Below are 14,808 nucleotides of genomic sequence, written 5' to 3'. Positions count from 1 at the left end.
TGTAGAGAGTTTTCTTTCAAGATATCCAAAAAAAGAGATGATATTCTAGAAAAAAAACAACTTCTATAAAAAAGGTATTTGTCAAACAATGCATACTAGGGGCTGACATTTGTAATGTAAGAGGCACTATTAAAAAGATGATGTACTTGACTTGGCCAGTTTAATCTCCATAGTATTCTCTGAAATCACCCCATACTTTCCAGACCCTGGGTGCTCCCCTACAACAGGACCTGGCCGTGATACATTGATAGCCTTGGATTAGAACAGATATCCCTCTTGTTATAGTTTTATTTTTATACTTATTACTTATCCTACAATGATATGTTACGTTATGTGTGCTTCTTTGCTGTGTTTCTGTCTATGTTAATTACCATGAACTACTCCAGAACAAAATAGCTTTTGAAAAGGCTTCTCAAAGCTGAACAAGAGGAAATGTGATGGCATTATTTCAGTGTTATACCTACTGTAGACTTTCTTCAGTTGAAATGTGATGGGATCATGTCAGTGTTATAGATGCTTTACACTTCAATTGATCATCGTCGCTGCACACTTTCAGAAGAATTTTTTAAAAACAGATTTGCTAGCCAGCAGGGCAAATACTTAAATGAACACTCTACCACCCTGCCTTATGAATCAGCATAAAATTGTTTAAAAATGCAATTTTTATTAAGAAGAGAAAGGGAGAGCAGTGGGTGTGTTTAGCTGCTACAGCCTTCATCAGCATTGGAGAAGTGAAACCAAGATTCATCGTAATCGAATGCTTCAGATATACAGACTAAAGTGTTTGTAAAAAATGTAACATTAAGAGCAACAATAGTGATTACTGTTGTTGTTTAACAGCTGCTCGTAATTAAAAAAAAATATTTCACACTTGTAAAGAACAACTTCCAGCTAGACTTTCATCGTATAATTATTTACTGTAAGTGGCATTTCTTCTCACGCAGAATGGTCAATCAACTTCCGAATCCAACTGGACTTAAGAGATTAATTTAACACGACAAAAATTTAGTTGATAAAACTAAAGCATGACTTTAATTTTTATCTTCATGGGAACTCAGTAACTTACTAGTTTCATTGTATACATTAGGGAAATAATTATATATTATTTCTCTGTAGAGCAGTTCCCAGAATTCATATTTTATTTTTCACATGCCTCAGAAAATGCCTATATTTTACAAATTCTGCCATATTCATTGTTTTGAAGGTTTAAAAGAAGAAAAAATACAATGTCAATCAGGAGACTCAATTAAACATTTCCTAACAGTAAACTAACTTCAGATGTCATTCATTCAATGAACAACCGTCTTACTTTCCATTTCTTAAAGAATTAGTAATCGATCAGGGGAGAGTACCGACAATGTTATTGACCAATCGGATGGATGAAAAGCAGATTGAATAAGTCCCGGTACCCAGTACCAGCATCAAAATAAGTCCCGGTACTGAGTACCGGTGAGTATCGGCAGAATTTCACCCTGGGTGGGAGTGTCTCTCTATGAAAAATAAGTGTATCTGATAATGAGTACAGCAAATTCATTTGAATTGATTTCAGAGAAATAACTGAGTTTAGTATAAAAATACCCATCCATTCATTGAAAAGACCACGCTGCATCAGAGGCAGTATTGCAGAACGGGGACGTAGACGTTTTATTTCATGTCTTTTATCTGTGGTGTGCATTAGTGTGTAGAGCTTGTGAGACAGAACAATCCCGGAATTACACCAAAGCAACTAAACATGTTGATATTAGAACTGACACAGAGCAGTAGTGGCCACTATGGCCTTTGAGATCTCACCCTGTCAGTCTGTGTGTCTCATCCTGTCAGTCTGTGTGTCTCACCCTGTCAGTCTGTGTGTTTCACCCTGTCAGTCTGTGTGTCTGTGTGTCTCACCTTTTCAGTCTGTGTGTCCGTGTGTCTGACCCTGTCAATCTGTGTGTCTCACCCTGTCAGTCTGTGTGTCTCACCCTGTCTGTCCGTGTATCTCACCATGTCAGTCTGTGTGTTTCACCCTGTCAGTGTGTCTCACCCTGTCAGTCTGTGTGTCTCACCCCGTCAGTGTGTCTGTGTGTCTCACCCTGCCAGTCTGTGTGTCAGTGTGTCTGTGTGTCTCACCCTGTCAGTCTGTGTATCTCACCCTGTCAGTCTGTGTGTCCGTGTGTCTCACCCTGCCAGTCTGTGTGTCAGTGTGTCTGTGTATCTCACCCTGTCAGTCTGTGTGTCCATGTGTCTGTGTGTCTCACCCTGTCAGTCTGTGTGTCTCACCCTGCCAGTCTGTGTGTCAGTGTGTCTGTGTGCCTCACCCTGTCAGTCTGTGTGTCCGTGTGCCTCACCCTGTCAGTCTGTGTGTCTGTGTGTCACACCCTGTCAGTCTGTGTGTTTTACCCTGTCAGTCTGTGTGTCCATGTGTCTCACCCTGTCAGTCTGTGTGTCTGTGTGTCTCACCCTGTCAGTCTGTGTGTCCATGTGTCTCACCCTGTCAGTCTATGTGTCCGTGTGTCTCACTCTGTCAGTCTGGGTCTCCTCACAGATCGGCTCTCCTGACCTGGTGGTGCTCCTGGCCTGTTCGAACCCTCAGCTGCGGCAGCGCCTGGAGAAGCGAGCATCTCAGCAGGGTCGCCCTGACGACAACACCCACGCCATCGAGAGGAGGCTGGAGACCTTCAAACAGAACATCGGCCTCATCGCCAAGTACTACCAGGAGAGGGCGCTCATCGTGCGGGTACGAACTGCCTGTCTGTCACCTTGCAGCAGAGACATAGAAGAGGGACCCATGTGCATGTTATAGTTCTGGGTTAGAATCCAGCTCTGAAACTGGTTTCTGGTCTCAACCTAGTCCATATGGACACTGTCACACATACTTCTGCTCTCGCTCGTAAAAACAGTGACTTATCATTTAAAAAACTAGGCTCTTATCCACTCAACTTACCTTATGATGTTCTTGAAGTAGCGACGCTGCTGCTTCCTGGTAATTATGGTAACCGTGTGATCTGTAGCACAACAAAGGTACTGGGATCAGACCATGTGATCTGCAGCACAACAAAGGTGCTGGGATCAGACCATGTGATCTGCAGCACAACAAAGGCTGCAGGAAGCAGCAGTTCAAATTTGATATAATTTAATATACTGAATTAACATAAAGACAAATGATGAAACCAAAGATTTCTAACACAATAAAAGGTTAGCATTCCTAGCCTTCAGGAAACCAGTTGCTAACTGCACTCCCCTTCTCACTCCATTCCCCTTCTCTCTGCAGATCGATGCTGATCGGGAGGAGGGCGATATTTTCGCCGATATCAGTGCCACAGTCGAAGAGAGGCTGTTCCCCAAGGGAATCGAAGCAGAAGGTAAGGGAGGGACCGCCTGTTGCAAGAGAAAGTACACTCTCAACTTGATTGTCATTAAATCTAAAAAAACATGAAAACCTGATACAGTGGTCTCAGAAGTATTCACCCCCCTTGGACTTTCCACATTTTATTGTGTTACAACATGGAATCAAAATGGATTTAATTAGGAGTTTTTGCCAGTGATCAACACAAAAAAAGTCCATAATGTCAAAGTGAAAAATAAAATCTACAAATTGTTCTAAATTAATTACAAATACTAAACAGAAAATAATTGATTGCATAAGTATTCACCCCCTTGAGTCAATATTTGGTAGAGGCACCTCAGCCATGAGTCTATTTGGTTAAGTCTCTACCAGCTTTGCACATCTGGACACTGCAATTTTGCCCATTCTTCTTTGCAAAATTGCTCAAACTCCATCAAGTTAGATGGGGACCTTTGGTGAACAGCAATTTTCAACTCTTTCCACATATTCTCAATCGGATTGAGGTCCGGGCTTTGACTGGGCCACTCCAGGACATTGACCTTTTTGTTTTTAAGCCACTCCAGTGTGGCTTTGGCTGTATGTTTGGGGTCATTGTCCTGCTGGAAGATGAATCTTCTCCCAAGTCCCAGGTCTCTTTCAGACTTCAGCAGGTTTTCCTTCAGGATTTCTCTGTACTTTGCTGCATCCGTTTTGCCCTCTATCTTCATGAGCTTTCCAGGCCCTGACGCAGAGAAGCATCCCCATAGCATGATGCTGCCACCACCATGCTTCACGGTAGGGATGGTGTTCTCAGGCTGATGTGCGGTGTTAGGCTTAGCGTTGAGGCCAAAAAGCTCTATTTTGGTCTCATCAGACCATAGAATCTTCTTCCACTTGGACTCAGAGTCTCCCACATCCCACATGCCACTGGCAAACTCTAGCCGAGATTTGATGTGAGTTTTTTTCAACAATGGCTTTCTTTTTGCCACTCTCCCATAAAGGCCAGTTTTGTGAAGCACCCGGGCTATTGTTGCCATATGCACAGTGTCTCCCAGCTCAGCCGTGGAAGACTGTAACTTCTTTAGAGTTGCCATAGGCCTCTTGGTGGCCTCCCTGACTAGTGCCCTTCTCGCCCAGATACTCCGTTTTTGAGGACGGCCTGTTCTAGGCAGATTCACAGTTGTGCCATATTCTCTCCATTTCTTAATAATGGACTTTACTGTGCTCCAGGGGATATTCAATGCCTTGGAAATGTTCTTATAGCCTACCCCTGATTGGTGCTTTTGAAGAACCTTATTCCGGATTTGCTTTGAATAGTCCTTCATCTTTATGATGTAGTTTTTGTTAGGAAATGTACTAACCAACTGTGGGACCTCCCAGAGACAGGTGTATTTAACCTGAAATCATGTGAAACACCTTAATTGCACACAGGTGGACTCCATTCAACTAATTATGTAACTTCTAAAGACAATTGGTTGCACCAGAGCTTATTTAGGTGTGTCATAGCAAAGGGGGTGATACTTATGTAATCAATTATTTTATATTTGTAATTAATTAGTTAATTTAGAACAATTTGTAGATTTTATTTTTCACTTTGACATTATGGACTTTTTTGTGTTGATCAGTGGCAAAAACTCTAATTAAATCCATTTTGATTCCATGTTGTAACACAATAAAATGTGGAAAAGTCCAAGGGGGGTGAATACTTTTGAGAGCCACTGTATTAACATATTGGGGTAATAATTTGTTATTACATCATTTTTCTTTCACATTAAAAGTAGAATTTTTGTTTTGTAAATGTTTCAAAGCTGAGCTACTTGGTTGTGCCAAGTGAGGTGTAGAAAATGTAATAGGTTCCAAAACACCACAGGGCAACCTGATGACGATCAATTGATTCGATTTGATTACTGTATAATCATGCAGCACTGCACAAACTGGTCCCCAGTACATAGAAGCAAGCTTAAAGTGGAGATGTGGTTCAGTTAAAGCAATGCTATATGTTGGGATATTTATTCAGATGGGTGTAAGAAAAGCCAGTGCTTGAAATGGGCCACTACTCGCCGGTACACAGTACCGCCACTTCAAAATTTCAAACATTCGAGTACCGGCAATTCTCAATTCAAAAGACTTATCTACCATCACTTTCCGAATGTAGTGCTATAAATGGACCGGTTTTAGCTTTCATCACTGAAACTTATCACAAGCAAAGGCTTGAGTTCCACCCCCTTTTCTATCCAAACAAGCGAGCAGTTGTCAGCGGTTGACTTCAGACAAAGTACAGACTACAACTCCCAGAGTGCATTGCAAAACAGCACAAGAACTTGCTCAATAGCACAGCTTGTAGACTTGCTTCAGTTAAAAACATAGAACGATTGTGTTGAGTCGCACATTAGATATGAGTCTGTTAACATGGATAAAGGGTGGTGGTACGAAAGAAAGATTCAGGAAGAGGACTCAGAAGTAAGACAGAGTGCCGATTCTCCAGCCCCGCCCCACCCTTTTTATAACTATAACATCTCAAAAAAGCTCTGCAAATGTCTGTGATATTCTCTGTGCGCTGATTCAGTAACAGCCAGCTTGTTTCCTTATGGCCGCCCCTATCCGATGCCAGGGGCAAGTATGACTATTCATGAGATACGCCCCTTTTTTTTTTTTTTGGCTTGTCTCGGCTCCTGTCGCTCCCACTCGGCCATTGAATGGTTTTCTCAGCTTTTTCTGGAGAAAAAACGACTAGAAACCTGTTTTTTGCGTTTTTTTGATGATGTCGGACAGGGTCCGACATTGGACCGGATAGGAATAATTGCAATGTCGGACCAGGTCCGACATAGGACCGCAAAGGGTTAAATGATAAATCTGTTCTTGTATTGCAGCGGTCAACAATAGCGGGCGAAGTAAATGCTCAGACTTTTTTCTTTGACTTGCTTGAGCTTGTGGGAACTACCGGCAGTTATATTGTTGATGCATTGCTACTGTGTCTACACAGACATGGTTTCAATGACTTTCTGTGTGAATGTCTGATTTCCGTTGCCTGTGATGGTGCTTCAGTAATGCTGGGAAATATTATTATTATTATTATCATTATTATTAACTTAGGTGAAATTAAATTAACCTTCTTCAATGTATAGTTTTCTAGTTTTTCCAAATGAACATATTGTTATTGTATGCTTTGTACTTGGATAAAATTATTTTAAAGAACCAGGCCTATAAGGGTTACATTGCAGTGGTCCTTGCTTTTAGGAAGATGCTGAGTCGATTGAGAAGCACAGGTCTAATCTCTGTCTCTCTCCCGCCTCCCTGCCTGTACTCCAGGTTTTACAGACCCTGATCCTATGCAGGAGCAGTACGAAGAGGAAGAGGGCGAGTTTGACAATGCCGAGGGGCAGGTAAGGGGCAGTTACAGCACTATTCTTCTAAGGGCAGAGTAACCTAGGTAGCCTGAAACATTCCCAAAGCTCATTATACTGCATTCCTACATTCCCAAACCGTTAGTCTGCTGCACTGCCTACACCCAGCACTAAACACATAAGATCTCTGTGCACTGCCTGCACCCAACACTAAACACACAAGATCTCTGTGCACTGCCTGTATCCAGCACTAAACACACAAGATCTCTGTGCACTGCCTACACCCAACACTAAACACACAAGATCTCTGTGCACTGCCTGCATCCAGCACTAAACACATAAGATCTCTGTGCACTGCCTACACCCAGCACTAAACACATAAGATCTCTGTGCACTGCCTGCATCCAGCACCAAACACACAAGATCTCTGTGCACTGCCTGCACCCAGCACTAAACACACAAGATCTCTGTGCACTGCCTGTACCCAGCACTAAACACACAAGATCTCTGTGCACTGCCTGCATCCAGCACTAAACACACAAGATCTCTGTGCACTGCCTGCACCCAGCAATAAACACATAAGATCTCTGTGCACTGCCTGCATCCAGCACCAAACACACAAGATCTCTGTGCACTGCCTACACCCAGCACTAAACACACAAGATCTCTGTGCACTGCCTACACCCAGCACTAAACACACAAGATCTCTGTGCACTGCCTACACCCAGCACTAAACACATAAGATCTCTGTGCACTGCCTGCATCCAGCACCAAACACACAAGATCTCTGTGCACTGCCTGCATCCAGCACCAAACACACAAGATCTCTGTGCACTGCCTACACCCAGCACTAAACACACAAGATCTCTGTGCACTGCCTGCATCCAGCACTAAACACACAAGATCTCTGTGCACTGCCTGCACCCAACACTAAACACACAAGATATCTGTGCACTGCCTCCATCCAGCACTAAACACACAAGATCTCTGTGCACTGCCTGCACCCAACACTAAACACACAAGATCTCTGCGCACTGCCTGCATCCAGCACTAAACACACAAGATCTCTGTGCACTGCCTGCACCCAACACTAAACACACAAGATCTCTGCGCACTGCCTGCATCCAGCACTAAACACACAAGATCTCTGTGCACTGCCTGCACCCAACACTAAACACACAAGATCTCTGCGCACTGCCTGCATCCAGCACTAAACACACAAGATCTCTGTGCACTGCCTGCACCCAACACTAAACACTCACGATCCCAGCCTCCTAACAGCATCCTATGGGTTATTAATCCATGTATTCTGAAGTTTAGTACATGTTTTCTCTTGCTAGAATTAACAAGACACTGGTAAAATAGAAAAATGGTTGATTAACCTCAATTAAGCCACATAATTCTTACACAAATGGTGTAACAACACAAATCTATAAAGAAAATATTGCGAGATTCAGTGGAAATTAAGTACAGCTGCCATTTGGTCATTTGATCTCATCCTGCACATGATTTATTCAAAGGTCTGTCTTACAATTCACAGAGGTCAAAGGGCAACCCTGGCCCAAAGAGCACTTGAACAGTTTTGCAGAATGAACTGTAATGTTAAGTTTAGAAATGTAGAGCAAATTTGTTTCACAGGCTACACACACTATCTGTAAATCATAGTTTCTAGGCTGGAGTGACAGTCATGTCTGTTTTATAACAGTTCTAAAAACTTTTCTCTCTAAATGTCATTTTGGTTTCAATTTACATTGTAAATCTTTAACAGGATCACAATTTTATGAGGGGAAGAAATTACTGGTGCCCACCCCTACTAACCCCCTAGTGGCCATTTTTACACAGCTTTGCTCAGGCTTGCTCCCTGAATCCCCAGATTCAATCACTTCTGCTGAAGAATGTCCTTGGCACGTTTCATCACAATTGCACAAGCGCTTTTCTAGAGACACAGTACATCAAAATGTAATTTAAAGACAATTTAAAATTAATATTACTGAGCTCTCAAACCCTATAGAAAAGCCATGCTTCACAGAATTATAAAAAGCCTTTCTACTGTTTTGAGGACTGCCTTAGTCAAGTGTATTTCTGTCTCCACTGTCTCTTTCCATCCTGGTTTCTTATTGTCATGTTCTAGTGATGTGGTCACAGCGCAGCTATCAGGCCGTTTATATGTAATTAGGATACTTTCATAATGAAAACGATGCCTTTAATTATAGACACAGCAGTGGTATCTTTTTAATTTTCTCCCATGTGACATGTCCCTGGGTTGAAGCAGGAAAGTCTTATCATCCTGCAGCAGCCTGAATCAGCACTTTCCAGCAACCAGCCAGGCACTCACAGTGACTCGCTGACACACACACACAACCAGCCAGGCACTCACAGTGACTCGCTGACACGCACACACACACACAACCAGCCAGGCACTCACAGTGACTCGCTGACACACACACACACACACAACCAGCCAGGCACTCATAGTGACTCGCTGACACACACACACACACAACCAGCCAGGCACTCACAGTGACTCGCTGACACGCACACACACACACAACCAGCCAGGCACTCACAGTGACTTGCTGACACGCACACACACACACAACCAGCCAGGCACTCACAGTGACTCGCTGACACGCACACACACACACAACCAGCCAGGCACTCACAGTGACTCGCTGACACGCACACACACACACAACCAGCCAGGCACTCACAGTGACTCGCTGACACGCACACACACACACAACCAGCCAGGCACTCACAGTGACTCGCTGACACGCACACACACACAACCAGCCAGGCACTCAAAGTGACTCGCTGACACGCACACACACACAACCAGCCAGGCACTCAAAGTGACTCGCTGACACACACACACACACAACCAGCCAGGCATTCACACTGACTCGCTGACACACACACACACACACACACACAACCAGCCAGGCACTCACAGTGACTCGCTGACACGCACACACACACACAACCAGCCAGGCACTCACAGTGACTCGCTGACACGCACACACACACACAACCAGCCAGGCACTCACAGTGACTCGCTGACACGCACACACACACACAACCAGCCAGGCACTCACAGTGACTCGCTGACACGCACACACACACAACCAGCCAGGCACTCAAAGTGACTCGCTGACACGCACACACACACAACCAGCCAGGCACTCAAAGTGACTCGCTGACACACACACACACACAACCAGCCAGGCATTCACACTGACTCGCTGACACACACACACACACACACACACAACCAGCCAGGCACTCACAGTGACTCGCTGACACGCACACACACACAACCAGCCAGGCACTCAAAGTGACTCGCTGACACACACACACACACACACAACCAGCCAGGCATTCACACTGACTCGCTGACACACACACACACACACACACAACCAGCCAGGCACTCACAGTGACTCGCTGACACGCACACACACACAACCAGCCAGGCACTCAAAGTGACTCGCTGACACACACACACACACACACAACCAGCCAGGCATTCACACTGACTCGCTGACACACACACACACACACACACAACCAGCCAGGCACTCACAGTGACTCGCTGACACGCACACACACACACAACCAGCCAGGCACTCACAGTGACTCGCTGACACGCACACACACACACAACCAGCCAGGCACTCACAGTGACCCTGACATAGTAGATGTACTGGTCTGAACTTCACAGGGGCATAGATGGACATAATAATTAAAGTTGGGGCTAAAGTAAATGCTCTTGCAGTAAACATTTTCCTTTAAAACAATTTCTTATGTTCTGAATATATGTTTAAACACTATGGGGACTATGTCAGGGTTTCTACCTTGTTTACTCTGTAAGCACTATAAATGAGCACACACAGATACTCCCAACAAGTTGCTTCCAGTGATGTGGATTTTGACCTTTTTGTGATGCTCACATGTTTTTTTATGCAATGACTGATGTTGAGTTCAGGAGCTCCTCTTCAGTTCCAGTGTGCTTCTGTAGACAATATATATATATATATATATATATATATATATATATATATATATATACAGTGCCTTATTCCTTAAGTATTCACCCCCCTTGGACTTCTCCACAGTTTGTAGTGTTACAACCTGGAATTAAAATGGATTTAATTAGGATTTTTTGTCACCGATCTACACAAAATAGTCCATAACGTCGAAGTGGGGAAATAAAATCTACATATTTTTCAAAATTATTTACAAATAAAAAACTGAAAAGTCTTGATTGCATAAGTATTCACCCCCTTTGCTGTGACACCCCTAAATAAGCTCTGGTGCAACCAATTGCCTTCAGAAGTCACATAATTAGTTGAATGGAGTCCACCTGTGTGCAATTAAAGCGTCACATGATCTCAGATTAAATACACCTGTTTCTGGAAGGCCCCAGAGTTTGTTAGAGAGCATATCTAAACAAACAGCATCATGAAGACCAAGGAGCTATCAAAACAAGTCCGGGATAAAGTTCTGGAGAAGCACCAATCAGGGTTGGGTTATGAAAAAATATCCCAAACTTTGAACATCCCCCGGAGCACCGTTAAATCCATTATTAAAAAATGGAAAGAATATGGCACAACCGCGACTCTGCCTAGAGAAGGCCGTACACCAAAACTCAGTGACCAGGTAAGGAGGGCATTAGTCAGAGAAGCAACCAAGAGGCCAATGGTAACTCTGAAGGAGCTGGAGAGATCCACAGCTGAGATGGGAGAAACCGTCCATAGGATAAGTATAACCCAGACGCTCTACAAAGCTGGGCTTTATGGAAGAGTGGCGCGAAGTAAGCCATTGCTGAAAAAAAACCATATCAAATCCTGTTTGGATTTTGCCAAAAGGCATGTGGGAGACACAGCAAATATGTGGAAAAAGGTTATCTGGTCTGATGAGACCAAAATTGAACTTTTTGACTTTAGCGCAAAACGCTATGTGTTGCGCAAAGCTAACACTGCTCATCACCCTGAGAACATCACCCCCACGGTGAAGCATGGTGGTGGCAGCATCATGTTATGGGGATGCTTTTCATCGGCAGGGACTGGGAAACTGGTCAGGATTGAGGGCAAGATGGATGGAGCCAAATACAGGGAAATTCTAGAGGAAAAACTGTTTCAGTCTGCAAGAGACCTGGGACTGGGGCGGAGGTTCATCTTCCAGCAGGACAATGACCCTAAACACACAGACAAAGCTACACTGGAGTGGTTTAAAAACAAGAACCTGAATGTCTTAGAATGGCCCAGTCAAAGCCCAGACCTCAATCCGATTGAGAATCTGTGGCAAGACTTGAAAATTGCTGTTCACCAACAGTCCCCATCCAACTTGACAGAGCTTGAGCAATTTTGCCAAGAAGAATGGGCAAAAATTGCAGGATCCAGATGTGCAAAGCTGGTAGAGACTTACCCAAGTATTGACTCAGGGGGGTGAATATTTATGCAACCAACAAATGTCTTTTTTTTGTTTAATTAACTTTTGTGTCACAATAAAAAATATTTTGCATCTTCAGAGTGTTAAGTATGTTGTGTAAATCAAATGGTAAAAATCCCAATTAAATCCATTTTAATTCCAGGTTGTAACACTACAAAATGTGGAAAAGTCCAAGGGGGTGAATACTTATGCAAGGCACTGTATATATATACAGTATATATATATATATATATATATATATATATATATATATATATATATATATATATATATATATATATATATACAGTGCCTTGCATAAGTATTCGGCCCCCTTGAACTTTGCGACCTTTTGCCACATTTCAGGCTTCAAACATAAAGATATGAAACTGTAATTTTTTGTGAAGAATCAACAACAAGTGGGACACAATCATGAAGTGGAACGAAATTTATTGGATATTTCAAACTTTTTTAACAAATAAAAAACTGAAAAATTGGGCGTGCAAAATTATTCAGCCCCCTTAAGTTAAAACTTTGTAGCGCCACCTTTTGCTGCGATTACAGCTGTAAGTCGCTTGGGGTATGTCTCTATCAGTTTTGCACATCGAGAGACTGAAATTTTTGCCCATTCCTCCTTGCAAAACAGCTTGAGCTCAGTGAGGTTGGATGGAGAGCATTTGTGAACAGCAGTTTTCAGTTCTTTCCACAGATTCTCGATTGGATTCAGGTCTGGACTTTGACTTGGCCATTCTAACACCTGGATATGTTTATTTGTGAACCATTCCATTGTAGATTTTGCTTTATGTTTTGGATCATTGTCTTGTTGGAAGACAAATCTCCGTCCCAGTCTCAGGTCTTTTGCAGACTCCATCAGGTTTTCTTCCAGAATGGTCCTGTACTTGGCTCCATCCATCTTCCCATCAATTTTAACCATCTTCCCTGTCCCTGCTGAAGAAAAGCAGGCCCAAACCATGATGCTGCCACCACCATGTTTGACAGTGGGGATGGTGTGTTCAGGGTGATGAGCTGTGTTGCTTTTACGCCAAACATAACGTTTTGCATTGTTGCCAAAAAGTTCGATTTTGGTTTCATCTGACCAGAGCACCTTCTTCCACATGTTTGGTGTGTCTCCCAGGTGGCTTGTGGCAAACTGTAAACAACACTTTTTATGGATATCTTTAAGAAATGGCTTTCTTCTTGCCACTCTTCCATAAAGGCCAGATTTGTGCAGTATACGACTGATTGTTGTCCTATGGACAGAGTCTCCCACCTCAGCTGTAGATCTCTGCAGTTCATCCAGAGTGATCATGGGCCTCTTGGCTGCATCTCTGATCAGTCTTCTCCTTGTATGAGCTGAAAGTTTAGAGGGACGGCCAGGTCTTGGTAGATTTGCAGTGGTCTGATACTCCTTCCATTTCAATATTATCGCTTGCACAGTGCTCCTTGGGATGTTTAAAGCTTGGGAAATCTTTTTGTATCCAAATCCGGCTTTAAACTTCTCCACAACAGTATCTCGGACCTGCCTGGTGTGTTCCTTGTTCTTCATGATGCTCTCTGCGCTTTAAACGGACCTCTGAGACTATCACAGTGCAGGTGCATTTATACGGAGACTTGATTACACACAGGTGGATTCTATTTATCATCATTAGTCATTTAGGTCAACATTGGATCATTCAGAGATCCTCACTGAACTTCTGGAGAGAGTTTGCTGCACTGAAAGTAAAGGGGCTGAATAATTTTGCACGCCCAATTTTTCATTTTTTTATTTGTTAAAAAAGTTTGAAATATCAATAAATTTCGTTCCACTTCATGATTGTGTCCCACTTGTTGTTGATTCTTCACAAAAAATTACAGTTTCATATCTTTATGTTTGAAGCCTGAAATGTGGCAAAAGGTCGCAAAGTTCAAGGGGGCCGAATACTTTCGCAAGGCACTGTATATATATATATATATATATATATATATATATATATATATATATATATATATATATATATATATTGAGGCTACTTGCTTTTTATTAAGAGCTGTGTTTATTAAGTGTTAATCCCCAAATCCTGTATTGAAATTAGTCATTTATGCAAAACAGGCATCAGTCTTTGCTGGGGTAGTTGTCCCCCCCCCCCCCCCCCCCCATTCATCAGTGTCACCCCCACAGACATTAATACAGGTCTGGCACTCTGCGCACACACACCATGTGTCTCAGGATACACCTCTCGGAATAGCCCCTCATTGTCTCGAGCAGCATACTTCGTAAAGCACTAATGTGATTCTGTAGATGATCTAAATATAAACCCATCCTAATTCATTTAAGGTTTGTCTTTTAACAAAATAGTAATCATGTTATCTTTTTATACGCTATGCAGTGTTAGACTGGGGGGTGGACGCGATCCACTTACTTTTTTGGAAGGGTGGACTCAGTCCACCCACTGTTTTTGGTGAAACGGCATTATTCACACTCTCGTCATTGTTATATATCTTGAATAGTAGCCTATTTTATTTGTCCCCAATACTTCATCCTTTAGTGTTCCCGACACAGCTTTTCCTTGTTTTGCGTGTGCGTCTGCTCTTTGGAGCACACGCAGTCAGTCACTGGAGCCTTTGTACTTTTGTTTTGGGCGAAAGAATTTCTTTATTTTTTTTGTAAAGAATGTTTTCACATGATAATAACGTGCTGAGTCAGTTAAGACATCTCTGAAGTAACCTAAGTGAAAATTAGCATAAGACACT

The 14,808-nt window shown here is 42.9% G+C and overlaps 1 protein-coding gene across 2 annotated transcripts in view; it reads left to right on the top strand.

Annotated features, from left to right (window-relative positions):
* Positions 1–14,808, top strand: part of LOC117421834 (adenylate kinase isoenzyme 1-like) — a 56,070-nt gene that overhangs the window by 18,463 nt on the left and 22,799 nt on the right. For both annotated transcript variants that reach the window (XM_058987175.1, XM_058987173.1), the window contains exons 6-8: positions 2,525–2,716; positions 3,251–3,341; positions 6,614–6,687. In XM_058987175.1, coding sequence (XP_058843158.1) covers positions 2,525–2,716; positions 3,251–3,341; positions 6,614–6,687 — 357 coding nt within the window. The remainder of the gene's footprint in view (positions 1–2,524; positions 2,717–3,250; positions 3,342–6,613; positions 6,688–14,808) is intronic.

This window comes from Acipenser ruthenus, chromosome 15 (genome assembly GCF_902713425.1).
Source record: "Acipenser ruthenus chromosome 15, fAciRut3.2 maternal haplotype, whole genome shotgun sequence".
Taxonomy (NCBI): Eukaryota; Metazoa; Chordata; class Actinopteri; order Acipenseriformes; family Acipenseridae; genus Acipenser; species Acipenser ruthenus.
This window is presented reverse-complemented; position numbering and strand designations above follow the sequence as displayed.